The following is a 27,690-nucleotide window of genomic DNA, read 5'->3' as shown; positions in this document are numbered from 1 at the left end:
ATACTGTTAAATTGCCGAATGCCAAATATCTAATCAACTTTAGTGCTAAAGCCGTTCTACTAAATATACAGTAGTCGTGTCTTGTAGTTTCAAGTGATAGGTTAATAAAAAGTAAGCAAACTGATAACTCAGTTCAGTCAGTCAAACTCGGATTGGAGACACGGAACGGAGGACAGACAAGGATCATTCATATCATTCGGAAGAATTTTAATTCCTTGGATAAAAGAATGTCTGGAAAAGGCTATTCCACTGTACAGGTAAGAAATTTTACTTAAAATATTTCTCTTTTTTTTGCATTGCGATTTCAGGCAAGAGAGAGAGGGAAACTACCGTGAAGTTGGGTAACTTGCATCATCATCTGTGGAGGCTAACATGCATAGCCCTCAAATGACTGACCAATCAAAGCAGCAAAATTTCAAAACAAATGAACTACGCAGCTCTGCTCGCAGCTCTACTCTACCATTTTTTTTTTATTTAACTTTGTATTTTAAGGACCAGCCAGGTCATTCATTCGAGGGCTATGCATGTTTATAGCCTCCACTGATGCAAGTTACCCGACTTCACGGTACTTCTACGTTCCTCTTAGCTTAGAGTGCACAGACAGACACTCCTGTGTGTTCCACTACAGATTTTTTTCATATTTCGATTTAAAAGCCTACTACGCCATTCATTAACTCAAATCAACTTTGGAGGTTAGGTGAAATGGTGGCCGAATTGCCGTCCCATGTTTTCCACTGGCATGTTTTGTCAGATAGTCCTAAGTTAGAGCAGTTGACGGTATAGACTAATGTTATAGTCTAAGACGAATCACTATCAAAGAAAAAAGCCCAAAGCCGAAGAAAATTTGCAAACGGGTTTTTTTGCCGAAAAGAGTTTACAGTCGGTAGAGTTAGTTGCCAGTCTTAGACTATACGATTTTGGCGCAAATACAAAAACAGCTCAAATTGTATGAATTGGAGTTTCCGTATGCGAGGCCAACTGTGTTCGGTATTCGAAAATATCAAAACAAAAAAAAAGAGGCGGGAGAGAGAAACTGAGATTCCAAGAAATAATATCTTTCTTTTTGAATACCGTAGGATCGTCTAATCTCGACATATGTCTTGCAATCTCGACACCGGATCTGTAAAATAATCAAAACAAACCTTGAATGAAATTCTTGGTATCATTCTTATCGAACAAGTTCATCCATCAAACTAGAAGTTCAGTAAACATTGCAATCCTTTCAATTAAAAAAACAGCCAAATTATAAGCAGTTTTACACAACACACGAAACGCATGCAAACTTCCTCGTAACTTTCTCGTGTCCATCATTAAAATTTTACAACTTTATTACCCTTCAAGTCACGTGATAAAAATAATTCGCACGCTTAGGCGACCTGGTTTCCATTTCCTTATTATTTATTGCAAGCACACACTCTAGGCGCTAGGAGACCGTGTTAAACTTCTAGGCGCCGCACCTAGCACACCTGGTCCCTTTTCAAATTCATAAGGAGACCGGGTTCTTTTAATTATTTTCGGTTCACGGTAAAAAGGTCTACTAAAAAATTCCTCGCGTGCAAAATGTTGTTGTGATTTGGGCATCTTCGTTGAAAGCATGCTAATTAGTTTTTTAGTGATTACTACATTGTTAAAGCTGTAAAGTGTTCTTTTCAAATATAAGTAATAACAGTTCACATTCTCATATTATATTAACAATCTGTGACGTGGATAGAGAGAGAGAACAATTTAGTGATTGATTGATAACTTTGGTATGTATTTGTTTATGTTTGATTTTTTATTTCGAAGACCAGCCTACAGCTATGTCGAGATTGCAAGACGTATGTCGATATTAAGCGACTCTACGGTACCCTCTCCCTTTTATTCCTTTTATATTTTCTTGGAACAACAATTTCTTTTCTTAGAATAACACATTTTTATGAGCAGTCATTTCTTTAATAAGTTTGTAATTTCTTTGCAACAAGGATATCTATCTAAACTTTCACTGTACAAATTTCTTAAAAAACATCAAATCATGTAAAGTTTGTTTGTTTGTTGTTGTTTTTTGCCTGAGGATTATATCCTTATTTTTACCCCCTTTATATATAAAAATCCATGTAAATAAAAAGCTTTAGTATATTCTTCCTATCACCATTGCTCAAAGACAAAGGATACGGATAAAAATTATTAAAAGTATCAGAAAGTATAAATGCTTGCAATTTGTGACTTTCCTGTTGATAAAAAACACAGTGGATGAAAATTCTCATGATAATTTTTGCACGGAAAGTAAAAAAGTTCCAGCTTGTAAATCGTAATAAACCAGCTGCGCTGGAAGGTCAGCCAACAGTTTAATGTTTATTAATAGATGCACGGGAATAAAGATTAGATTAAAAGTGTTAATAATAGTGCAAGGTTGAGTATAAAAATCAACGCGACAAACGGGCTTTGATCTTCAATCACGGGATCTTCAACCAATCAATCATATGCGACAGGTATCGTTTTCAACACTCAAATGATGAATTCCACTCCATGTCCAGGTCATTTTTCGAACCACTGACACATTTATTATTATTGGCCGACACGTAGACCGCTTTTAAAACTTTATTAGGCATCTCTAAAAAACTTCGAAGGGCGAGAAGTATGACTTTACAGTATTAATTTTTACTCGAATTAATTTTACACAATATGTACCTTATATATTGACTTATTATATCGTTGCAAATATTTTATATAAACAATCTATATATCTTGTATGTTTGTAAGAATTTTATAAGAACAATGTATGAGGCTCAAAAATTAAATACGCCAGGTTTTCAACAATTTATGGATCAAATTAATAAAATATGGTACAGTATAATGGAAATAGCTCAACTTCAGGCTCAAAGTGCAAAGTGGTTGTTTATCTGAATAAATTGAAAAACTCTATTTTTTATCCCATCTTTTTGTGACTTTTTGAAACAATTAATTACAATTAGCTCTCTATAAAATTTTACAAAGACAAATTTATCAACAATTCAAAAAATATATTACAGTATATATTTCCCTTCAAAATTTAAAAGAAAATAATGTGTAGTTTGAAAGATGATCTTGAGCTTTCCAGCCATTAGAACCTATACCGTGAAGCCAGTATGGATTTCGTGTAACTAACGCCGAAGATCTTTGGCGTACAACTAAAACGTTTTTGGCGCATTGGCGTAAGGGTACTTACAAAGATTGTTTGATTTTCAGTTGGCGTAAAGTAATAATTCCAGCTCGGCGCGAATGACTCTATAATCCATCGATTTTTAGCTTTCATTTGGCTAAATTTGCTTTCGCTCGCGTCAATTTATTAATCATGTTTGGCGCATGCGCCTCTTTTCCCATCTTGCACCCTTATTGAAAAATTGAATATTGGTACAAAAGAAATTTTGCTTGGCGTGAGGCTTGCTGTACGGAAAAATATCTTCGGCGCGAGATTTCGTGGAATCCATACTGGCCGTGAAGTCGGGTAACTTGCACCACTCGGGTGAAACTTGCATAGCCATCAAATGGCTGACCAATCAAAGCAGCAAAATTTCAAATCAATGATCTATGCAGCTCCACTCGCAGTTCTACTCTACCATTTTTGTTTTGATTTAACTTTGTATTTTAATGACCAGCCAGGTCATTTGTTCAAGGGCTATGCATGTTAGCCTCCACTGATACAAAGTTACCCGATCTCATGGTACAATTTCTCAAAATGTGCTACCTCTTTTCATGCTTTTCTTATCACTTTATCGTACAAATATAAATTGGTCTTATTGTAATTGGTCAAGCTCCAATGAACAAAAGTCTCTTGAGAGCCAGCACGAGCGCTGGAATCAATCAAACCAAATCAAAATGATTCCTGCTATATCGAACAAATATTAAAGAAATCTTATGAAGAAAACAGCAACCATTTATTTTCATTTTGATTCTGCTTTCCAGTCAGTCATCTTCTAAAAGGTTTTTCCTCTCTTTGACATTTATCTTGTAAACATTGCAATTACACGAAATAAACATGAACTGGCACAATTTATATTCAGCAGGACCATTTTAAATAATTCTCCATCAGTCACAATCTGTTCATACAGTCATAATGCTATGTATATTTTGGTTTTATGCTGCTTCTTTGTTGTGCACGTTCACCCACCAAAGTACTGCTGATATTCAGCCAGTCGGTAGTTAAAAGTCACCCATCAAGCTCCTTCACCTGAAGACAGAAGAGATGAAAATAATTGTAGTTAGAGTATTATGGAATAAACACACGACCCATATGAATAAAAATAAGCCTGTGGAAAGAAAACACGGCCATGACCAGACGGTGTCAATCGAACAAATCGAACGCCGCCCACGCTAAAAAGCACTAATAGAGTGATCCAATTTTTTAATTTAATCGCAATCAAACTCATTGAACATATTCGTAATCGAACGAAACCGAATGTAAATTGACAATCAACTGAACCAATCTAGCTACCAATCTAACCTTACTCGAATGCAATCGAACACAATCGAATATTATACCCAGGAATCGGCCATCTGGATTACGTTTGAAATTTACAATCGAATCGCAATGATTCCATCGTGTTTTATTACGTTCAATTAGTTCGATTGCGATTTTTGTTCGAAGTTGTTCGATTGACACCGTCTGGGATATGATTTCATGAAACACATGGCCAAGAAAAAAAACATTTTGTTTTGAGAAGAAATCCAATTTACAAAAAAGTCAACGCTAAGAAAGGATACTAATGTAACATTCCAAAGGTATGAAAACTATAAAGGCATAAAAATTAAAGATAACCTCGATTTACCTTTCAAGTCCTTTCAATGTCTCAGCATAAACAGTCCAAAGTTAAGCCATCTTTGATTGTTTTGAAAAATGCTATCTGCAAAATCTGCTAACGCTGCTATCTTATTTTTTTGGAATGTAAGTAATGATAAATCAGTACTTGTAGTACACTTTGAAATAAAGCAGAAAGAAAACTCTCATCTTTGAGAAATAAAACCAGCCAGTCGACTTCTTGTTTTTAATTTTCACTACTGTATTGGCAACGTATTAGGAAGCTAATTTTTACAGTTAGCAGAAAAATCAATGAACACAGATAAAGGGGTGCGCGTTATTCGGGAGATAAAAATGGCTGATGCAATAATCCAAATGGATGATGCAATCACACGCACCACGATTTAAATCCGAAAAGAAATCGAAATTGATAATCGGGAAACCGGGGTAACACATTTTGACTTTTCGATCGTCTTATGCCCCAGAATAATAGGGAAATGAATGCTCAGCTGAGGCTGACCAAAAAGCTTTTGCAGTAGGTCGATCCTGCTTTGATCTGAGCTTGAATTTCTTTTCTATCCAAAAAGTTTTTGAGACGTCGAAAAGAGCATAAAAGGAGAATCATCCATGTTAAGAAATCCCCAGGAATTATAAAGCTTAATGGAAAAATACCAATCAGTAAGGCAAGTTTAAAATGACATTAGATTTCTGATATTAAAAAAAACTGATACAGTATTAAAATAGGTAATTCAATCATGAACAAATGATTCTAAACTGTTCTCCGACAGTAAAAAAAATAGTATTGACTTTTTCCAGAAGGCTGGTGTAAATTTTTCCAAGTCATATACCAGGATGCCAAGTGAAAATTTGTATCAAATTATATCCAGGACGTTATGCATAGGACGTCAAATGAAATATTCCAAGTCATAATCTCAAATTGTACGAGGACGTCAAGTGAAATATTCCAAGTCATAATCTCAAATTGTACGGAAGACGTCAAGTTAAATATTCCAAGTCATAATCTCAAATTGTACCAGGACGTCAAGTGAAATATTCCAAGTCATAATCTCAAATTGTACGAAGCGTCAAGTGAAATATTCCAAGTCATAATCTCAAATTGTACGAGGATGTCAAGTGAAATATTCCAAGTCATAATCTCAAATTGTACGGAAGACGTCAAGTGAAATATTCCAAGTCATAATCTCAAATTGTACGAAGCGTCAAGTGAAATATTCCAAGTCCTAATCTCAAAATTATACCAGGATGCTGTGCCAAATATTTCATTTCGGTACTGTGCTTTCTGCAAATTACTGCCACACATTTTCTCATTATTTTTCCATGCATCCAATTTTCTGATTCTTAGCTACCTTAAAAAAATTAGAATAATAATCTGATAATTTTTACAGAGTACCTAAAACGCAAAACTTGAATTTTTAACTATAGTTAATGAACTTCTCGACAATTCAAATCAAAATGAGAAATCCCAAATTTTGAGGAAATATGAAAGTTGTTGTACGGTATACTGTAAAAGCAGTTTTGAAAGTCCACAATAAAGTTTGTTTGAAATTTTTCAAAGTTGTCAAAGAACTGCTAACACCAGATGAAAATAACTTCTTAAGAATGGAGATACGAGGGAATTCACATATCTAATGAAACACTGCCTGTGATTCATGGGATTCATAAAAAACATACAAAGTGACTTACCTTAGTTTCTCTGTTGTGTCTTTTTGATGTAGACTTCAGTTGAAAAATCGTTTTAGAAAGAGCTTCTACAGATGCATACTTGAGGAAAGAGTACTCCCTTAAACTAGGTTATCTTGTAGTCTCAACAAAACATATAAACCAAGAAGAAAAAATCCATAATGAGCTGGATTTTCACAGAAAAACCACAGATCCATCTTGTCTTTGTGTCCATCTTCTTCCCAGTGACCAGCGTGTTTTTTATCGTTTGAACCAAGCTCGGCCTTTAAACTTAGGCGGTTTTCACCACGGAGGGACTAACCAGTCTCACTGGTTAGTCCAAGCAAAACCACAAAACTTTTTTTATGCCAAAGAGTTATCGTCCGTTTCTTCGAAACTCTCCCGCCAATTTTTTTCCGTATACCGCCATAACGCCATACCGCCATTTTTTCCCGTCCTTACTATCACTGTAACGGACGATAACATCGTCTATTGACAGTATTCCTTTCTCTAAAGAAGGGTGTCGGAATTAGTTGAGTTATGTCGATATTAGACTAACTTACAGTATGTAAAAGAGTTACTACGAAGTGATCCATCCAGCAGAACCCTCTCGATTCGCAAGTTGCAAATTATCTTAATATTTTAGTTCTTTCTTGCTGGGGAGTAGGGTAAACGGAAAAGCCAGAGCCTATTTTCAAAGTGTATGAGAGCAAACAAGGCCAGACGGTATCAATAATCGAGGGGGGCGCATAGGAGGTCGAAGACCTGGAGAAAATGAATGTCTTTTTGAACGGTCCCCTTGCTTGCTAGATAGACAGACTCACTGTGTATTTTTTTTTAATTTGATGTATATATACAGGACTGGTTGCGGCTGTGAAACAGATTTCAATATATTTCCTAATCCTCAATAAAGTTACAATTACAGTAGGATGAAAATTTGAATTTAGCATTGTCCTCACTTATTAAAATTAAAACAACTTAAAGAAAGTTGTGTTTTTTCTAAGAAAGTATGACAGTGAAATAATAACAGAGTTTGATTGGCTATGTTTTCAACTGTTGTTTGGAGCCAGGGAATTCAAACTCATAGCCCAAGAGTTAAAGGTTTGAAATAGCTGCACTTCATCTTGGTGTTTGTTGTTTATAATAAGGTCAAAATTTTATGAAAGACCAAAATAAAATAACTATATAACAAGCATGACTTTGAAAAGGCAAGGCAGTGTCTGATAAAAGGATACTTTTTGTAAATGTTTCTCCAAAAATCAGCATCCAGTTATTGGGGCTTAGAAGGCATCAATTGACTGGACAATGAAATTTCCGTCTTTTGTATTACTAGCTTCTTGCTGATGATGATGAAAGTGATGAAGAATTACTGACAACTGATAAAAATACACAGCTTCAATTTCAAGGTATTTTATATTTGTAATTTTCTAATGGTGTGTAACTTTACATTTGACGTGGATAGCCCAGTAATCTAAAACTTTTAGGCAGTCTTTCGATTGTTTTCATGGGGTCCACGGCCAGCTGGCTCGGCTGTCTATTAACTGAACAGAACATTGGAAGATGTGGGGATTCGAACTCCTTTACTCATTCTGTTCTACATTTATAACATGATATGGAATTCCTACTCTGTCAGAAGTAGGACTAATTCCCAAATGGGTAGGCCTGCATATATCGTTTTAATATTCTAGATAAATATTGATGAAATTACTAGAAGTATCAATCAACTGCATAAAAACTTCCAGCATGTCACCTTGTTTTCCTATTTTTCATTGTTTCTTTTTTAAAGAATTTTCTAACGTTCCTGTTGATACTGAAAAAGAGAATAGCGGATTTGGAAATTCTTTGTTGCAAAATTCTGGTCATGACTCTGAAGGTTCGTTATATTTTTGAATTTTTCTTATTTTTGTGTAACTGCATGTACTCTCGGGTATATACCTAATAAGCATCCCTCTGGAAATTAAGTATTCAAAATTCTCCTCCCGGGACATTCTTACTCCCCCATCTGCTTATTAATTTTTGGGAAAATATTTTTGAAAGTTCCCTCTTTTGCCCTAATTCTACTGTATTAGCCCCTTTTTCAAAATTTTCCCACCCAAGACATTTAACCCCTTGTTTATTAGGTACCCGAGAGTACACCTTTTATCAATGGTTAATGAGGACCCTTCTAATAATTTTCAATAAGAACGCAATAATAACATAAATCTTTTGATACTTTAATATATGATCGTTCTATGTACGAATTTTAATTATTACATACACCATTAAAATTTGTATCAAGAACGGCCATACAAATATGTCAAATCGTAATAATTGTTGCACAAAACTTCCAAAACTTGTCTCATTCTTCTTTTTTACAATGTTTCGCTATTTTTCTTCCTTGTGAAAATCAATCTCAATGAAATTTACCCTTAATTACTTTGACTTGTGAATGGAATTTAAAAATGTTTATTTTTATTTTTGGAATTTCCTATAAGGCATTTATGAATTTTTTACAGCATTTTTAATTAATCAAAAATTTCTTTCAGGTGATGATAATGACGAGGCTGAGGTAACCCAAAATTGCATTTCCTTTTATGATCAAATTTATAGTCAAGGTTTTTGTTGAATTAATTGATTCTTGTCTCAACAAAGTGTGAAATAAGGGATTTTCGCTTTAAAATTACCTATCAGTAAAATTCAATATCAAAAACCTTGACTTATTTGTTTTGTAAATTTCATATTTCTTCTGAAATGAAAACATTTCTTTTGACAACGTGCCAGGCAAAAGTTTTTACGAATAACAAAGAAACATTTCTAATATATTTTTATTTGGAATAATTATCACAGGCATAATTTCTTACCCTCAAAGATCTACAAAGATTGTACTGTAAAATAAATTCAACAAATTTACCTGTAAAATCTTCTTAAGTCTTAATAGTTCTGGATCATGAGTATCATTAAAAACGTAGAAACATTGAAGATTTTAGATATACTATTGTCGAATGAAGTTAATGAGTTTTATTTCAAAACTAATAGTTTCACGCCGTTGAGACGATCATCAGTTGAAAATAAAATTTTAAAAAACTAAAGTTCGTTTTGAATGTTTACGAAGAACAATGTACTGGTGAAGATGTACTGGTGAAGATTTTAGATATAAACTTTATACGTCTTTCCACTACTGAATATACTTTGATAAGAATGAATATAAAAACTATGTACAGTACGCAATCTAAAAAACGTGTTTAAGTCACGTGATTGGGCACGCACCGTTTCTTTCCCCAGACTTCTCGCTACTTTCCACAAACTTCTCGCTACTTTCCACAATTACCTTTGACTATTTTCTTTTCCCTTTAGCTCCTGTCTCAAGAGAAGAAGAGTCCACCTTTTTGGACCTTTGAATATTATCAAGCATTCTTCGATGTTGACACTAATCAGGTATTTTTAACCAAACCAAATTAAAAATCAATCCTGCCCTTAGTTGATGCATGTTTTTCTTATCCCTAAACAAATTATTGTGGCAATGTAGGGCGAGTATAGTGCCAAACAAGGTTAAAACTTTGAGTAGTGTTACAGTGTTTTAAAATGACCTGAATTGTCTTGACTATTGTATGCTATTACAGAAAAAAGCCAATGCAGTAAGGAAGTTTGACACTTTTTAACAATCTCATGTCTCTCTTATTAAAATCTTATTTTATCCTAAATAGTGAAATTTATTATTTTACAATTTTCTCCATTAAAGGTTGTCTCGAGAATCACTTATTCTATGATTCCAAGCAAACAAAATTATCTACTGTCAAAAATTCGTCCAAATCCTGACTTATATGGTAATTTCATATATGAATATATCATATATTTTTATATACTTGGGTGTAAAAATGAGAACTTGTCTTAAAGAGTTTCATTGTAAAATTGATTTGTTCATTATGTATTGGCCCAGCGCTAGCGAGTGGGCCTTTAAAGAGAGTGTCACTATTCTTTTGTCCGTGTTTCCTTCTGTCTGTCCATTTTGGTAGAAACGGCGCTTAATACTAGTAACACACTTTTTGCCGTCTGGAGAGGGAAAAGCTTGCGAAAGTCGGGTACTGGCTAAAAAAGATATATTTTCTGATTCCGCGCTCCTTAAACAACAAACGTTTTCAAAACAAAACAAGATGGCAGTCGAAGCGAGGAGATTTTTTAGGAAATAATGGCTTCTAACAAATATAAAAATGAATAAACAGAAATGCAGCTGTAAATTTGAATATTTCTTGATGCTACACAAGGTTACTTATGGATCTGTCGCTGTTAACAACGGTCAGTCAGTGACAATCACAATGTGGGACGTGGCAAGGATGTGGCATGATTTTCAAACTCGATCGACACAGAATCATTTCAAGTAAACTGATTCTGGAATTTGTTGATGGACACTAAATGGAGTTCATGTGTAAATTAGAACAAGAAGTGTGAAAATGGTTATTTCTAGATCTGTCTCGTTTAACGAATTGGTGGCTTGATTTTTCAAACTCGACACAGAATTATTTCAAATACCGATTAAATGGAATATGGCAATGGAGACTAAAATGGAGCTCATGTGTAAATTTGAACAAGATTGGAATTTTTTCCATGATGCTATGTGCGAAAATGGTTATTTCTAGATCTGTCTATCTCGTTTAACGAATTGGTGGCTTGATTTTTCAAACTCGACACAGAATTATTTTAAAATACCGATTAAATGGAATATGGCAATGGAGACTAAAATGCAGCTCATGTGTAGATTTGAACAAGATTGGAACTTTTTTCATGATGCTACACATGAAATGAAATGGTCATTTCTGGAGCTGTCGCGTTTAACGGTCGTCGATGGCTTGGATTATTCAAACTCAACTCACATAATTGTTTTCAAGTCGAATTGACATTGCTTAAGAAATGAAGAAAGGGAGAATTATCCGTGTCGACTTATTTTTCATTTTGTTTTGATCGACGCAGTAAAATTTTAAATCCTTTGGCCATCCCTTTCCTGGGGGAAATTTTAAATCTTGTTAAAAATTTTTTGAATTTTTAGAAATTCCGAAATTCGCGAAAATAGCGAAAATTTCGCTTTTGCTGGGCCTTCACGCCCATCTTGTTCTCTTCTTGTTTGGGGTTTCACATAGACATCTGTATTTTTAAATACTTTTATAATAAAGCAATGCATAACATTCGTCCATTAAATGGATGATTAGACGGGTGTTATTTTGATGTTTCGATGTTTTGATGTTTTGATGTTTTGATGTTTCGATTATCGTTATACAACGCAATTTTCCTGCTTGGTAATTTTTAGGTCCATTTTGGATATGTGCAACATTGGTGTTTACAATAGCAATCTGTGGCAATCTGTCCAGTTTCTTTGCCTCCGAAGGCGACCACAAATGGAAGTCGGATTTTCGACTAGGTATTGAATTTTATTTCTATTTTCAAAACCATAGTCGTAGAATTTGTATGGTTTACAAAGATGGCTTTGTCTTTTCTCCAATTCAGTGAAAGTAGAATTGCAAGATTATTATTGAAAGGCCCATTAGAGATACTTAAAATAAACTCAATACTGAAATTCTAGTTATTTTTTATAAAAGTACTGGTAACTGCGGATATCTCCAATACCAGAATACCTCCTTTTTGGGAAAGACTATTAACGTATCGTATAATTCATTTGAAGCATATGAAATGACTCACCAATGAAACTACGAGTTAATAATAAATGGTACTATGATACAAAAAATGTAAGATTTTCCTGCGTTTAGATATTATTTGCAGTTCCAAGGATATTATATACCACCAAATACAGTTAATTTGCTAAGAATTCTCCAGCTCAAATCCAGAATTAGTTAACTTGTCACTCGTGTACACAGCAAAAGCATAACAAATAAAGCTATTACGTCGTATTTTCTTCTTTTCTTTTCTAGTGTCCCTGTCAGCGACGGTCATTTTCCTTTACGCATGGTTGATTCCAACTTGTATCTGGGGTTTCTTAACATGGCGTGGCAATCGTACTGGCTTCACATATTTGGAATGCGTTTGTGTTTATGGTTATTCACTGTCAATCTTCGTGCCCATTTCAGTAAGCTTATAATTTCCTACTATACCATTGAGTCCACTCAAAATTATCTTTTTAACGAGGTTACTTTTAATAACATCTTTTTCCCTTGCCTAATATATAAAGCGCGAGTTTATGTATGTTTTTTTTCTGGGACAGAGATGGTTAGATTCTGATTTGTCCTGGTTGACTGAGGATCAGCACTTTTACCGTCCTCGATTTCGCTGGTCAAAACTGCGGGTTGTTCCAAATCCCTTCTAGTCAATCTACTATCCTCAATATGCAAATACATATAACTGGTAATGTTTAAAAATGTACGGACTGCCAATTCACGATATGCACCATTGCAGTGTCTTCCACGGACCCAACAACTGATTGGTTGAAATTGACGTATTGCCTGATTTTACGTCACTTACAACCAATCAGCTATTGGGTCCGTGATGTAATGTTAGAAGACATTGCAATGATTCATACCATGAATTTCCTCCGAAGCAGACTGTAGTGATCAGATTTTAAGATCTCGTAAAGGTAATTATTTGAATCAGTAAACTTCACTAACCTCTTTGTCAGTAATAAAGCTCAGTACGTTTTTCATCAAAATTGCTTTTATACAAGCCATATTTCCTTGAGTTCATTAAGGCAAATTCTACAAATACAAGATTTTTCAAAAGAAAAATCTAGTTGTCTAAATTTCAAGAAAAACATAATGTGTAAATGCACTATAATGTGTGATTTTCTGAAATAAATCATCTTAGAAGTTCGTGGAACTTCGGTCTGGTGAGGATTTTATGGACCAGAGGGTTTACTAGTATGTAGGTCACTTTTAAATGATAGATGAGGCAAACGTATAGACCGATTCCGTGTGACGTCATTTTCACCCAGGATCAGCCATTTTTTTATAATGTGGCTCAAAGAATATGTACAGGACAATTTAGTAACACCTTGCTTAACTCCAAGGCTTTTAGTGTTCTCGTTTGGACCTGCGCATAGTCTCTTATTTCTTTTTATTTTGTGAGTGAAAATTGGTCAGTTAGGGACAGGCAGCTTGCTTGAGATTTGGTTGAAGATAGTGCCTAACTGGATTTCGTTGAATCATTCTATTAGTATTACACGACTGGCCACATCTAGCCTGGAGTTGTTTATAATAAATACAATAATACGGGTGTTATATGATAATACAAAAATTATTGCAGAATGGTGTCAGTTTGTGCAATATTTCACTTCAATTACTTGTTGCTCATTTTCTATTGTGTCTTAAATTAGCCGTCTAGCGTGCCTCTTCAGAAAAGAAAAGATAGAAAAGATAACTTGGTATCAGAGTCTAATACGATGTCGACAAAGAAAATGAATACAATGATTTTTTTTTTTTAACATTTTATTTACAATATTTATAAAATATATAACAATAGTCAATAGAGGATTAGGGTAATTTACAAAAAATAAAGAAGGGGAAATATTTTACGGGAAAAATTTTCGGGTATCTTCCTAGAAGGTTTTTATTAACTTTTAAATATTTTTGTTCAAGAAATAATGTTAGGGATTTTTAAGGGTTAAGGAAATGAGCAAATAAGAAAATGTATTAAACAAAACAGTGGTGAAAAATCGTGCAGTGTTTTTCTATCTTTTATATTTTTGTTCGATCACCATAAACTGTTTTCAAATCTTTTATTAATTCAGAAATTTAGATCATAATTTTGATCAACTCGAATCGATTCCGCCCTCACAGAACGCTCCGCAAGTATTCAAAAATAATCACCAAATTTTCAAAAGACACTATAAAAATACCTCTCAATGTTGTTCAAATCAGTCTGTTATATAGTTTGCTACTCAAATTCGATCATGTCTAACTTCAATTTTGTTGTTAACACTCTTAGAAATTTAGATCAATATTTTGATCAACTCGGATCGATTCCGCCCTCACAGAACGCTCCACAAGTATTCAAAAATAATCACCAAATTTTTCAAAAGACACTAAAATACCTTTCACGATTATTCGATCATGTCAAACTTCTATTCTGTTTTTAACACCATTAGAAACCTAGATCATAACTTTGATCAACTCGGATCGATTCCGCCCTCACAGAACGCTCACAAGAATTCAAAAATATTCACCAAAATTTTCAAAAGACACTAAAATACCTTTCACGCTAATTCGATCATGTCAAACTTCTATTCTGTTTTTAAACACCATTAGAAACCTAGATCATAACTTTGATCAACTCGGATCGATTCCGCCCTCACAGAACGCTCACAAGAATTCAAAAATATTCACCAAATTTTCAAAAGACACTAAAATACCTTTCACGCTAATTCGATTATGTCAAACTTCTATTCTGTTTTTAACACCATTAGAAACCTAGATCATAACTTTGATCAACTCGGATCGATTCCGCCCTCACAGAACGCTCACAAGAATTAAAAAATATTCACCAAAATTTTCAAAAGACACTAAAATACCTTTCACGCTAATTCGATTATGTCAAACTTCTATTCTGTTTTTAACACCATTAGAAACCTAGATCATAACTTTGATCAACTCGGATCGATTCCGCCCTCACAGAACGCTCACAAGAATTCAAAAATATTCACCAAAATTTTCAAAAGACACTAAAATACCTTTCACGCTAATTCGATTATGTCAAACTTCTATTCTGTTTTTAACACCATTAGAAACATAGATCATAACTTTGATCAACTCGGATCGATTCCGCCCTCACAGAACGCTCACAAGAATTCAAAAATATTCACCAAAATTTTCAAAAGACACTAAAATACCTTTCACGCTAATTCGATTATGTCAAACTTCTATTCTGTTTTTAACACCATTAGAAACCTAGATCATTACTTTGATCAACTCGGATCGATTCCGCCCTCACAGAACGCTCACAAGTATTCAAAAATGATCACCAAATTTTTCAAAAGACACTAAAATACTTTTCACGCTATTTAAATCAGTCTGTCATATAGTTTGCTACTCGAATTCGATTATGTCAAACTTCAATTCTGTGTTAACACTCTTAGAAATTTAGATCATAACTTTGACCAACTCGGATCGATTCCGCTCTCACAGAACGCTCACAAGAATTCAAAAATAATCACTCAAATTTTCAAAAAACACTAAGACTTGAGTTTTTCATTTGAAACTTTAGTTTTTTATATCATATATGTTTTTTTTGGAAATCTAATTCTTCAATGGGTGCCCTCACACCCATGTCAGAGAAAATCATCTAAACAAAATAATTTTTTACATTTTCTTATTTAAGGAAACACTACTACCAATATTTATGGGATGAGAAATTGGAGAAAAAATTTAGTCTAAAATATTGAGGGGAAAATTTTTTTTGTTATTTTCTTACTGTAAGGCAGAATTTAATCAGTTTCTTTTATTTAAAAACCTTCTAGAAAGCATACCCAGGGTAAAAAATAAATAAGAAATTAACAATAAAATGATAACGTTCAAAAATAAAAAACATTTAAATAAATTTTTTGTTTTGATTTATAAAATTTAAGGAATCCTTTGTTTTAATTTTTTTTTTGTGATTTTATTTTTTTTTATCCTTTTTTATACGGTTTGGGGGGGGGATGGGGAGATCTCTATTGAGACTTCATATTTTTGGGCAAGAGGCTGTCAATCTTCTTACCCTTTTCTAAGGATTTTTCCATGTCAACCAGATTGTTGACACCATTGATGACTTGTTGAACCAGTTCAACTTCAGAATGTCCAAGACGATCCAAGTTTGAGATATCGAATGTACCACCAACAGCAGCAGTGTCGACACCTCCAGTTCCCCGTTTTTGTAAACGGTATGCTTGAAGAATGTTATCGAAACGTTTGTCTTGAGCCAGCTTTGGCAATTTCACGTGAACACCTAAAAAATGACAATTATAATAGGGTACTTAGTTGTTCAAAAGTGATGGATGGAGAAAGAGGTAGATAAGGCTAGACAGTCAAGTTCAGTTTCACAGATCACGATTCGACTTGATCTTTTTTTAAATAGAAATAAAAATCTTAGCGAACGTATGACGGAGATTTCATGCCGGGCAAAGTAAAGTAGAAAATTATGAAATTATCAGTTATCAGGTATCATAATTAGCTTTAAAACTTGGTCATACTTACCAGCTCTGAGACCAGTTCCAAGGTTTGAAGGGCAAGTCAAGATATATCCAAGACGTTCAGACCACATAAATCCATGGCCGTGTTCCTCAATATGTTTTTCAACTTCTTTCAATCCACGGCAGAATCGTTCAAAAACACCTTTCATGTTGCCACCCTTCTCCATAGAGATGACACGAGTGTGATCTTCCTCGTTGATCCAGATCAGGAAATTCTTATTTTTGTTATGCCAGATACCACGTGCATCAGGCCAGTCGCGTGCCATACCAGCACAGGTCAACAATGGAGATACTGGTTTATCAAACAAGAAATGATCATCGATCAATAGTTGTTGTTCATCGTCGGTCATTCCCGATAACGGATAATAAGTACCAGACAGATCACCTTGTAACGAGTTCAAGGCGGATGTGACAATGTGTTCAACACTGCGACGTTCAGCACGAGTACAGTGCGGTGGCAGGGAATGCCCCTTGATGGAACGCCCTGTGCGCACGCGTGAACTCAAAACATACTTCTCATCAAATTTACCACCTGTGTGAAAGTAGGATTTGATAATTAGCTCAATGTTTTCCTTTATTTGATATAGTAAGGAAGCACACCTTTATGCTGACAAAGCATAATAAAAAAATAATTTCTCAAAATAGCCTTACAAGGGGAGAAAGTTTTTATTTTGATGCTATGTAAGCAAATGGTAATCCATACGCTCCTTTAAGGGAGCTAACAAATTAAGTGCAAAAGCTAGTTTCGCAAAAAATAGTTCCCACGGGTAAAGGCTCAGTTGGTATGCAATTTTGTTTTATCGCTTAGATAACGTACAATTGAGTCTCCATAGCTCGAACGCGCACTGAAAGTTGAAATTCGTTTGAATTATGGAAAATTTGAGGCTTGTGTATGAGGATGTGTCACTTGAAGGGGCCAGTTATGTTTTCTACGGAAGCAGCCCAGTTTTTGCCGGTAGTGGCAAATTAAAACTGGAGAAAAAACTGTTTAAATTTTCAACTACTGGAAAAATTCGGGATCTTTCCATAAAAATCGTCACGTCATGAATATCATGAACTTAATAGTAAAGTTAGTGAAATCGAGGAAATTTATAACCTTTACCTTTAATTTTGGAGGCGTCAAGATCAGTCTTATGGCGATCGTTTGGTCCGAAACCATTATGTCTATCTTGGATGATGGGGTCCATTAATTCTTTGAAGACTTCATAAGATTCTTCATCACCGGCAACAACACCGACCGTTGAAATGAACGGGTGTCCGGGATTGTCGACACCTGTTTGGATGGCCATGTCAAGTGTATAGCCTGATGGTGTTTGCTGGATAATATTTTAAAAAAACATACGAGATGTTAGTACTGGTCGATCTCTTAAAACAACATGGCTGATTCGTGGACAGAGAAAAACTAGGAATGAGAATTCCAATCCATTCAAATAGTTAGAGATCAGTGGTTTTACTTTACATTGTGTTCAAATTACGTCGGTTCTTTGAAATAAGTACTGTAATAACTTCAAACGGGGTTAATCTCCACCCCTCCCCTGTACCCACATAGGATATTGGGGGGAATTTGTAAAAATGTAGATGGAGCAGTGTCGAGAAGATAGTGGGCTACGGCTGGCAAGCCCACGATACTTAATTACAGTTCTGGTCTAGATACATAAGAGCCCTCCTAATTCATTCGGGATGGGTCCTACCCAAAGGAGTAGGAATCACAGCGCTGACAGACACTGCGACTTGACAGACGTGAGCTGCCAAGCCATGGCGTATATCATGACATTCGAACGACACTGAGAGAGCGATATTTGTCTAATCTTCCCACACTCTTGTATCAGAGTAATGGCACCCAATTTCCCGCGTATGGCATGGCACTATACCACTATGAAGAACTTTATCGACACGAATGTTAAGAAAAAGTAATCTTATTAGGAACTTACCAAATCACGGAGTTTCGTATACATTTGTGGTGTCAACACTTTACTCAAGCAGTTATTGTGTTTGGATAAATCAGGATAATCCATACACGGCATGAATTGTCTGTAGGCTTTTTTCACCGTAGACTTGCAATCGTTGGCAGCTTCAGGGAATCCCATAGCACCGGCGGCTAAACCCAATGCGGCGGCGCCAACGCCAGCAGCCATATTCAATGGTTTTGAAAGAGCTCGTAACATAGCAGCCATTATTGATTGATAATATCTATGGTGGAAATTAATTAATTCACTTTACCTTTTGAATTACTAGACAAAAGTTCGTGAAACATTTTTACACAATATCCAAAATTAAAAAAGGTTTATGATCCTCATCGTGGAAATTTATATGAAGGAGTCAAACATTGGTGAAAGTAGGTCAAAAGAGTCAAATATTGGTGAAAGTTGGTCAAAAGAGTTAAAACTTGGTGAAAAATGGTCAAAAAGAATCAGAAGTTGGCTGAAGTTGGTAAAAAAGAAATTAAGTTTGTGAAAATTGATCAAAAAGAGTTAAATTGGTCATAGTTGGCTAGAAACAGTTAAAATTGGCGAAGTTGGTCAAAAGAGTCAAATATTGGTGAAAGTTGGTCAAAAGAGTTAAAAAAGTTTGTGAAACATGGTCAAAAAGAATAAGAATTTGGCTGAAGTTGGTAAAAAAGAAATTAAGTTTGAAAATTGATCAAAAAGAGTTAAATTGGTTAGAAAGAATAAAAAATTGGCGAAGTTGGTCAAAAGAGTCAAATATTGGTGAAAGTTGGTCAAAAGAGTTAAAAGTTAGTGAAAGTTGGTCAAAAAGAATCAGAAGTTGGCGAAAATTGGCCACGAAGAGTTTAAGTTTGTTTAAATTGATCAAAAAGAGTTAAATTGGTTAGAAAGAGTCAAAATTGAAAAAAGTTAACGAAAATTGGTTAAATTTGGTTAGAAAGTGTTAAAAGATAGCAAGAGTTGGTAGTCAAAAGATGATGAAAACTGACCAGAAAGATGTTGAGTTGGTCTAGTAACCAAAAGATGATGAAAACTGACCAGAAAGAGTCAAAAGCTGATGAAGGTTGGTCAAAAGAGAGAAAGCTGTCCAGAAATAGTAAAATATTTGCAAAAGTTTGTCAAAAGAGTCAAAAGTTAACAAAAGTTTGTCAAAAGAGTCAAAAGTTGGTGATAGTTGGTCAAGAAAAGTCAAAAGTTGGTGAAAGTTGGTTAAAAAGAGTCAAAAGTTGGTGTAAGTTGGTCAAAAAGAGTCAAAAGATAGTGAAAACTGATCAGAAAGAGTCAGAAGTTGATGAAAGTTGGTCAAAAAGAGTCAAAAGTTGGTGAAAGTTGGTCGAATGAGTCAAAAGTTGGCGAAAGCTGGTCTAATGAGTCAAAAGTTGGCGAAAGTTGATCGAACGAGTCTGAATATAACGAAAGTTGATCAGAAAGAGTCAAAAGATGGTAGAAATGGGTTAGAAAGTGTCAAAAGATAGCGAGAGCTGATGCAATTGGTCAAAAATTAGTCAGAAAGACTCAAAACTGGTCAAAAGATGGCAAATGTTGAAGTAAGTTGGTTAAAAGATAGCGAGAGCAGGGATAATTGGTCAAAAGTTGATGAAAGTTGGCCAGAAAAAGTCAAAATTTGGGAAAGATATGATCAAAAGATGGCAAAAGTTTGCGAAAGTTAGTCATAAGAGTCCAAATTTGGGTAAAAATTGTCCAGAAAGAGCCAAAAGCTGGTCAAAGTTTGTCAAAAGAGTCAAAAGTTGGCGAAAGTCGGTCAAAAGAATCCAATTTAAGGTAAAGATGGTCAAAAGAATCAAAAGTTGGCGAAAATATTGGTCAAAAGAGTCGAAAGCAGGCGAAGGTCGGTCAAAAGAGTCTAAATTTGGCGAAAATGGGTCAGAAAAAGTCAAGACTGGTGAAAGTTAGAAAGAAAGAGTCAAAAGTTGGCGGAAGTTGGTCAGAAAGATTCAAAGTTGGTCAAAAGATGGCAAAAGTTGTTCAAAAGAGTCAAAAGTTGGTGAAGATTGGTGCAAAAAAGTCAAACATTGTTGAAAACTGGTGAAAAAGGCTCACAAGAGTATAAAATGTTGGTGAAAGTCGATCAAAACAGTCCAAAGCTGTAAAATGTGACCAGTAATAAACAAAAAATTGTAGAAATTTGAAAAAAATACTTACATTTGCAAGAGAAAATGTTTTTTTAAGCTCTTTGTTGATTAATGAATGTAGAGAAGATCCTTTTCAAGGTGTACCGATGAGCAAAAGAAAAATTCCGTCAATTTTGATCCAATAAAATGTACAAAGAATGAAATCTTTTCTTTCTTGACGTCAAATATATTATTTCTTTTTTTTATGTCAAATATATATTATATTTTTCAGGTGGCGTAGAAAATATCTTTGTTTCCATTAGAAACGACTAATTAATGCATTGTTGAAATAATTGGATAACAGTTTTCGATTCACTTTTGATTGTTTTCGCATAACCAAGTGTTATTTAACGTCAATTCAATAATACACAATTTTAATTATATTCTTTTAAATGAGGCGCCTTTACTGTTTTAACTCTTTGACGCGCCCTTTTTTCATTTTCTTGAAAAAATAAGCAAATTTAAACGCTTTGCTTGTAGAAATACTGGAGTAGCGAGTTGTCAACTTAAAAAATGGACCAATCTTATTTCATGACCTGCGATTAAAAAAATCAAAAATTACAAAAATTAACGCTAGTAAGGGTCGGCGTAACAAGGGCCGATAAGGTAGTAAAACCAGGAATTATTCACCCAGGTGTTACTGATTTTAACAGTATTATATTCTTTAAGCCGAAAACTTAAAAAAAACTGATGCTTAGCTAAAATCTACCTGTTCTTATAAAAATGCTGAACGATAACATATGCAATTTGTATTAGTAATCTCATGGTTATGAGGGAAAAGGGTTATTTATCCAGAATTTCACGAAAACAAGCATGGGATTCCTGGTTAATCTCATGGTTTGGATTGAAATTCTAACAATTCTGAAAGACGTTAATTTAACACTTTGGAAATCAATCTAAAACTTTAAAAAGAGGTCTTAAAAAAGTCATAGAAACGCGATCGAGTATAGTGTAATCGAGTATAACGCGGATAGTATTCCATTTACTTAAAACCTTCGAAGTTAGTAAGAAATTCGAAAAAGGTGATGAATTTCCAAACGATGGAGATTTCAATTTTGCGGGAAATTACAAAATCTCGAAGGGAAATTACAAAAGCTAGGAGGGAAATTACAAGTTCGCGGGAAATTTCTTTACATTTTATTTCATTGATAGAACTAGCGAGCATCATTTTTCTCAGCTCGGGCTAAGACAAAAGTTTGCTACATCATATTTCTTTTTTGTAAATGTTTGTCTTTGTTTCAGTATTGGGCTCTTCCAGAAAAAAAATTGAATATGGGGGGGGGGTGGAGGATATAACATTTTTGGAAATTTACCCCCGGACATTGTGAATTTCGACCCCCGGACAACGGATCTCACCCCCTGGACAAGCATCAGCTGACCCCCTGGCCATTCAAAATCACCCCTAATCAGAGCAAGTCTGCCTCTAAAACAAGGCAAATTTTGCAGATTTTTCACTTCTCCCGGGAAAAATATCCAATATCCCCCCCCCCCACCATGTACCGAAATTTTCTGGAAGAACCCATTGCTATAGAAGAAAGGGTTTAAAAAAGGGTTTCCGTGTGGTATGTTAAATTATCAATATGGTTTGGAAACAAAGGATTTGAATACAAAATAGTAGCACTACTCGATGTGGGTCAATTTTTAATTCAATAAAATTTTCATTCAGTAGCGCTACCATTAGGGTACCACTTTCAAAAAAAACTCCGATCAAAGATTTTGCTTGGCTGGGATCGAGAACTTTGTTCAACGCATAAAGGTCAGTGCGCTGGACCGAAATTGAATCTCGAAGCTGTGCAAAATATCACAACAATACCCATACAACGTTCCACTAAATTTATTTGAATGTCCTTTTTCTCTTTAGATATTATGGTTGATTCCATTCGATTGGTTGAGATGGCTGCTAGTTTTGGTGGGCGCTGTCACTTCAGGTAAATATATCTCACAGAGATTTTGTTTTGTTACAAACAAGAGACAAGTTGCGATTTGCATACTTTTTGAACACGTTACCAAAATCTCTACTTGGGATTGGTCTATTTTATGATAAAAATAGTAAAAAATAAATCGATTTTGGTACGTAAGCTCCATCTTTTAACAATAAAAAGAGACAAAAGCCTTCCAGACCAGTGTTTTTATAATGAATATGCTTATACCCTGTCTGGAAGCGCTTGGGATTCGAAAACAGTCCATTGCAGATAGATCTATCACTGTGTATAATTTTTAAAGGGTCTTCAAAGATCTAAGCTAGTTTCAATAAGCTTTACATACTATAGAGAAATCAATGATTTTTTTCATTTATTATTTCTTGTGGTGGTTATCCTTCATCACCTGGTGGATACGCCACTAGCGTTCATTAAACGTTGTGAACATAAGATTGACGTTAAAACAACGTTGTGCGTAGCTCATTTAGATTATTAAGTGAAATTGGCTTGGAGTTTCGATTGTAATGAATCGCTTTAATGGCAGAAACTTTCGTTAAAAAAAAATTATTTTCGTAGATGAGCAAAAATTAAGTACCACAATTATCCAAGGCTGCATGCATCCCCTCCGATATGTTTTGATATAGGGGATACGTGTAGTGTTTAAAATTTCCGTCACAGAGTTACCCCCGTCTTTATGATTTTGAGTATTAAAAAATTGATTAGTTTCATAGGAGAGATCTTTAAGTTTCATGGCTAGAGGTTAATACAATCATTGGATTTCTGAAAATTGGAACAGGGATTCTGTGACATGTTTAGTGTTAGACATGATTAGCACCCTCTATATCAAAACATATCAGAGGGATGCCTCCAGCCTAAGATTATCCAGTTATCATTGTAGGCATTTTAACCTTACTGGTGGTATCTGTTATCTTGGATACACTGATTGTTCGTTCGGTAACTAATTCCCTTAAAATTATCCAATATTGCTGATTCATCAAATTCGTGAAATATGTGAAATTCATGACACATTGTTTTATACGGAAGCACCCCAAAAAACATATGGGATGTTTGCCACTAATTTTGAACTTTAACAATAAAACTAGTTGCAAACGTCCGGGCTATTTTGGGTATTACCGTATAAAACATTACGTCATGAATTTTATTTCATTTACAGGTCTGGTGATTGTGTCAACGTTTTGGCGAGCAGTTGAGGACGAACCCAAAAATGTAAGACAATGAATTTGTTTTACTTTTGTACATAGGGTCTAGCAAAAGTCCGTTAAAAAATTTAAAAAATTGAATGTATTTTCGCCAAGTTCTCTAAAGTTCCCATTTACTTCGGCAACCTCTCTAAAGTTTTCAGTTATTTTGGCAACCACTACGGGACTTGAAAATTTTTTAATTTTTGGTTACGTTTCTTTTACTCGCTTTGTTTTTGAGAGTTAATGAGTTCAGGGAAGAGTCCTGTTTACTACTAGAAACTTTATCTACTTTACGCAGGTCTACTGTAACATGCTAGACGACAAATTCAAACATTAAAGGTTTTCTACAGGATTAAAAGGAGCTTATTTTAGGCCTTATCTTCATGCGGAGTCAGATAAAGTAAAGCTACTTTTTTACGCAACGATATCTTGCAAACAAGTGAAAGATCGAAAGTTGTTTCGGGATGTGACCTCACATTCTATTGCTTTTGTAAACAAAAAATAGCAAAGTTGATTTCGAGCAAGTTTATAATCGAATGTTTTGATTATAAGATAGAAAACGTTCCATTTATTTTAAACATAATAACACTCGAATGAGTATCAGTTAAAGTCCCTTTGTTTGAGGAATGTTTTTTATTCAATGTATTTTCATTTTTTCAAAACCTTTCTCTAATCTTTTTCGAACTTGTTTTTACTAAACCAGCATCTTCGGACCTTTCAATCAAAACAAAATCTTTAAGTAAATCAAACACAACTAATAGAATGAACAAATTAGACAAACTAAACTGATATTACCCCGTAATGATTATTGCATTATCATATCACATCACACTCCAGTTTATACGCATGTATACCCTATAACTTATAACGCTTATATGTTATTTTCAGATTGCCGTTGGTACGGTTGCAGTGATTTTCATTTTACACACGTTACTTGCTATTGGTTTCAAGGTAACTCACATTGGAAATAAACAATATTTTTTTATCACTTTACCATTTTCGACCCTTGGGATTGGTTTATTTTCTTGTCACACGATAAAAAAATTAGCAAAGTAAATCTATTTACGTCCGAAAGCTCTAACTGTTAACAAAGAAAGAGACAAAAAGAAAGCCTTCCAGAACGTTTTTTATAATGACTATGATAAAGGTCATTTTCAAAGAGATAGGAGTGTGAATCTGAATTCATGCCAGATAAAGTGTGAATCCAAATTCAGTCCCAGTTCCTTCCCAGCTGGCACACAACGTTGTTTCAACGTTTAAATAACGTTCACAACGTCCATATAACGTTAAATGAACGTTGAAACAACGTTGCGTGCCAGTCCCTTAGATCGCCTCTTTATGTTTGAGCGACTGCATTGTTACATTTTTTATAAGCATATAAAAATTGAGTTGCTTAGGTCTTATAAGCATATAAAAATTGAGTTGCTTAGGTCGAGGGCTTGACAAGGTTGAAAAATGCTTATAAGGATGCTCATATCCCTAGAAAATTTTTAGGGAAATTCTAGAAAATCCGTAAAATCCTAGCCAAAATCAGCCAAAATCAGTCAAAATCAGTCAAAATCATTTTTCGTAGGGTCAGGGTGCCTTGCCTTATCTGAGTCTAGATATGCGTATAAGTACAACGCTTATATAAGAAAAAAACATGTAGGGAGTTTGTATTGTTAGAAATGTTTTTTTGTTTCTTTCGCAGCTGTATTTTTTCAAGACAATACGAATTATCCACCCAGCGGTAACAACGACCGCTTCAACACTGGCTTCAACTGTTGCTTCAACAGTACATAACATTGTTACGAGAAGCACAGAAGATGCTATCACACCGACTACAGGATAGATAAAGACATTGTTATATGGGAATGATACCTTCGAGAATCCGGTGTTCCGGTATTTGACGGAAAAAATGACCGGTATTTTGGTATTAAAAGGCAAAATTTCCCATTCCGCTACTCGGCAGAATATCTCTGACTGGTGTTTCAGAAAGTTTCACCCGGTACGCCGGTATCTCATGAAAAGATAACCGGGATCCTAGTTATTATACCCTCGGAAGCCCCCCCCCCCACTATATCGACCTTACATTCAATCATGCATCAAAAATCATGAAAAGAGGTGTTACTTGGAATAATTATTGCCATGGTGATTAACTTCCAGCGGATTTTATTAAAACTACTTTCTATTTATAAAAAAATCATTTAATGTCTCAATGGACATAATCACCATGGTAATTGTTTGAATACGAGGCAAGTGATGTTCGTGACGTAATTTTATGAAAAGGTCTATTACGAGGAATATGGTAAATGAAATGATTTCATTGTAAGCCTTATAATTCCAAACATACAGGGTGTCCCTAATTAAAGTATCGAGTCGAAACACAACTATGGCTGCGTTTAGACCAGCCTGGCATTTGTAATTGCTTGCAGTATTCTTTTGAATTCTATTGTTCCGCGCAATTGTTCGGTTTGTCAAACGCCTAATGATGACAGCGTGTTGGCATTTCGTTGGCATTTGAAATGCCATTTTGAGCAAAGGAATCCCCTTTTCTGGCATTTCAAATCAAACAAAGGAACCAAAACAAAGAGAAAAAATGATATTTTTGATTTTTTAAAGTATTTGCACGTTTTTTATTCAGTTCTTTCTATAGATTGTAAAATTTGCAAGATTTGCCATAGCCTAGCCCTACGGCAAAAAGTTTCAGTCTTAATGACTGCAGTTTTTGAGAAATTCCATGCTTTTCATTGTTTGATCTGTCAAAGTTGAACTTGAAGGAATCACCTTTTCAGTAATGACTCTAAAAGGACGATTCCTTAAATGCCATGACAGAAAATACAATGGAAAAGCTATTAAAATCGACTCACTCATGAGCAAATGCCAAATTACAAATACCAGTTGGTCTAAACGCAGCCTATGAGTAGAAAGTTTTATGTGCGTGTTCACAAAATTGTATTTTAAGCTCTCCCTCTTTTTTCTTTGTCATTACAATTAATTTATACGTTGTAACTACCTTTTGTAATAAGCCTGTGTGATGGAGAACGTTCTTATATTTTGGCGATAACACACACAAACTTTTCTACTCAATCTCATGTTCAAACTCGATACTTTAATTAGGGACACCCTGTACAGACATTTAAGTATCATTTGACCCTGTTAAATTCGATCTCACGCGTGATGTTAGGTACATACCCACTGCAATTATTTTGACTACAGTGTGTCTAGAAAAAAACAAAACAGATTAAAATCCTTATACTTTAAATGGGTTTTTCTTGACCTAATTATTCAATTACAATCTTTAGGAAATTAATATCTATTCAATAAACAAAGAATTCTATCTAAATGCAATTTTTTCCAATTGTTCTCCAGTGAGATAATGATTTTAGAGGGTTTTACTTTATACATAATCTTTTCCGATTTCTTCCGGACAGGCTGTATATTATGTTTTCTGATGTTTTTACCCTCTCATTGAACAATGTATTGTGTAAATGGCTTTTTTCCGTGATTTTTTTTAGCGTCTGAGATTTTACTAGGGTTGCTGCTAGCCTCTTTGAGGTTATTAACTTTTTAATTTTGGGTCCCTTTCTTATATTTTTAGACCTTTTTGTAGCCAAAGTATGAGATAAGGAAGAGCCTATTTTGGATTTTTTTTCTTGTTTTATTAAGTTGTGGAAGCAAGCATTCGAATCTATAGTGACGATCCCTTACGTAATCTAAATTTTAAAAGAATCTAGGCCACGAGAATTTTCCTATCCTGTGACAACTATTTTTATTTGGAAATTGATTTTGAAAGAATGAATGAATGAATGAATGAATGAATGAATGAATGAATGGATGAGCCAAGTAAGTTTTGTAAGGTGTTAAGTTTTATTCTTTTGTAAATAGTTTAATAATTAAAGTATTTATCGAGGAATCTAAACCAAATGAAATACTAA

The 27,690-nt window shown here is 34.5% G+C and overlaps 2 protein-coding genes across 2 annotated transcripts; one reads left to right on the top strand and one right to left on the bottom strand.

Annotated features, from left to right (window-relative positions):
- The first annotated feature begins 139 nt into the window (after positions 1-139).
- LOC136799693 (protein YIPF1-like) lies at positions 140-27,690 on the top strand. The gene is made up of 12 exons (XM_067056410.1): positions 140-257; positions 7,767-7,839; positions 8,220-8,306; positions 8,959-8,981; positions 9,767-9,847; positions 10,152-10,236; positions 11,712-11,822; positions 12,331-12,485; positions 22,514-22,580; positions 23,746-23,798; positions 24,662-24,724; positions 25,464-27,690. The coding sequence occupies exons 1-12, from the start codon at positions 228-230 to the stop codon at positions 25,602-25,604; spliced, it is 969 nt and encodes a 322-aa protein (XP_066912511.1). The 5' UTR covers positions 140-227; the 3' UTR covers positions 25,605-27,690.
- LOC136799683 (creatine kinase M-type-like) lies at positions 15,983-20,839 on the bottom strand. Its single transcript, XM_067056399.1, has 5 exons — positions 20,684-20,839; positions 18,506-18,764; positions 17,677-17,890; positions 16,579-17,106; positions 15,983-16,330 (listed from the first exon to the last, which is right to left on the bottom strand). Exons 2-5 carry the CDS (start codon positions 18,746-18,748, stop codon positions 16,056-16,058), a joined length of 1,260 nt encoding a protein of 419 aa, XP_066912500.1. The 5' UTR covers positions 18,749-18,764; positions 20,684-20,839; the 3' UTR covers positions 15,983-16,055.

The sequence above is a fragment of the Clytia hemisphaerica genome, unplaced genomic scaffold, assembly GCF_902728285.1.
Source record: "Clytia hemisphaerica strain Z4C2 unplaced genomic scaffold, Clytia hemisphaerica genome assembly, whole genome shotgun sequence".
Taxonomy (NCBI): Eukaryota; Metazoa; Cnidaria; class Hydrozoa; order Leptothecata; family Clytiidae; genus Clytia; species Clytia hemisphaerica.
The sequence above is the reverse complement of the archived record's forward strand: the minus strand, read 5'-3'. Positions and strand labels throughout refer to the sequence as shown.

Coding starts and splice junctions, on each gene's coding strand:
- LOC136799693 (XM_067056410.1), top strand. CDS start 228: ATGTCTGGAAAAGGCTATTCCACTGTACAG. Junction 9,848..10,151: donor TCGATGTTGACACTAATCAG/GTATTTTTAACC, acceptor TCTCCATTAAAG/GTTGTCTCGAGAATCACTTA. Junction 23,799..24,661: donor TTGAGGACGAACCCAAAAAT/GTAAGACAATGA, acceptor TGTTATTTTCAG/ATTGCCGTTGGTACGGTTGC.
- LOC136799683 (XM_067056399.1), bottom strand. CDS start 18,748: ATGGCTGCTATGTTACGAGCTCTTTCAAAACCATTGAATATGGCTGCT. Junction 17,107..17,676: donor TGACGCCTCCAAAATTAAAG/GTAAAGGTTATA, acceptor ACTTTCACACAG/GTGGTAAATTTGATGAGAAG. Junction 16,331..16,578: donor TGGAACTGGTCTCAGAGCTG/GTAAGTATGACC, acceptor GTCATTTTTTAG/GTGTTCACGTGAAATTGCCA.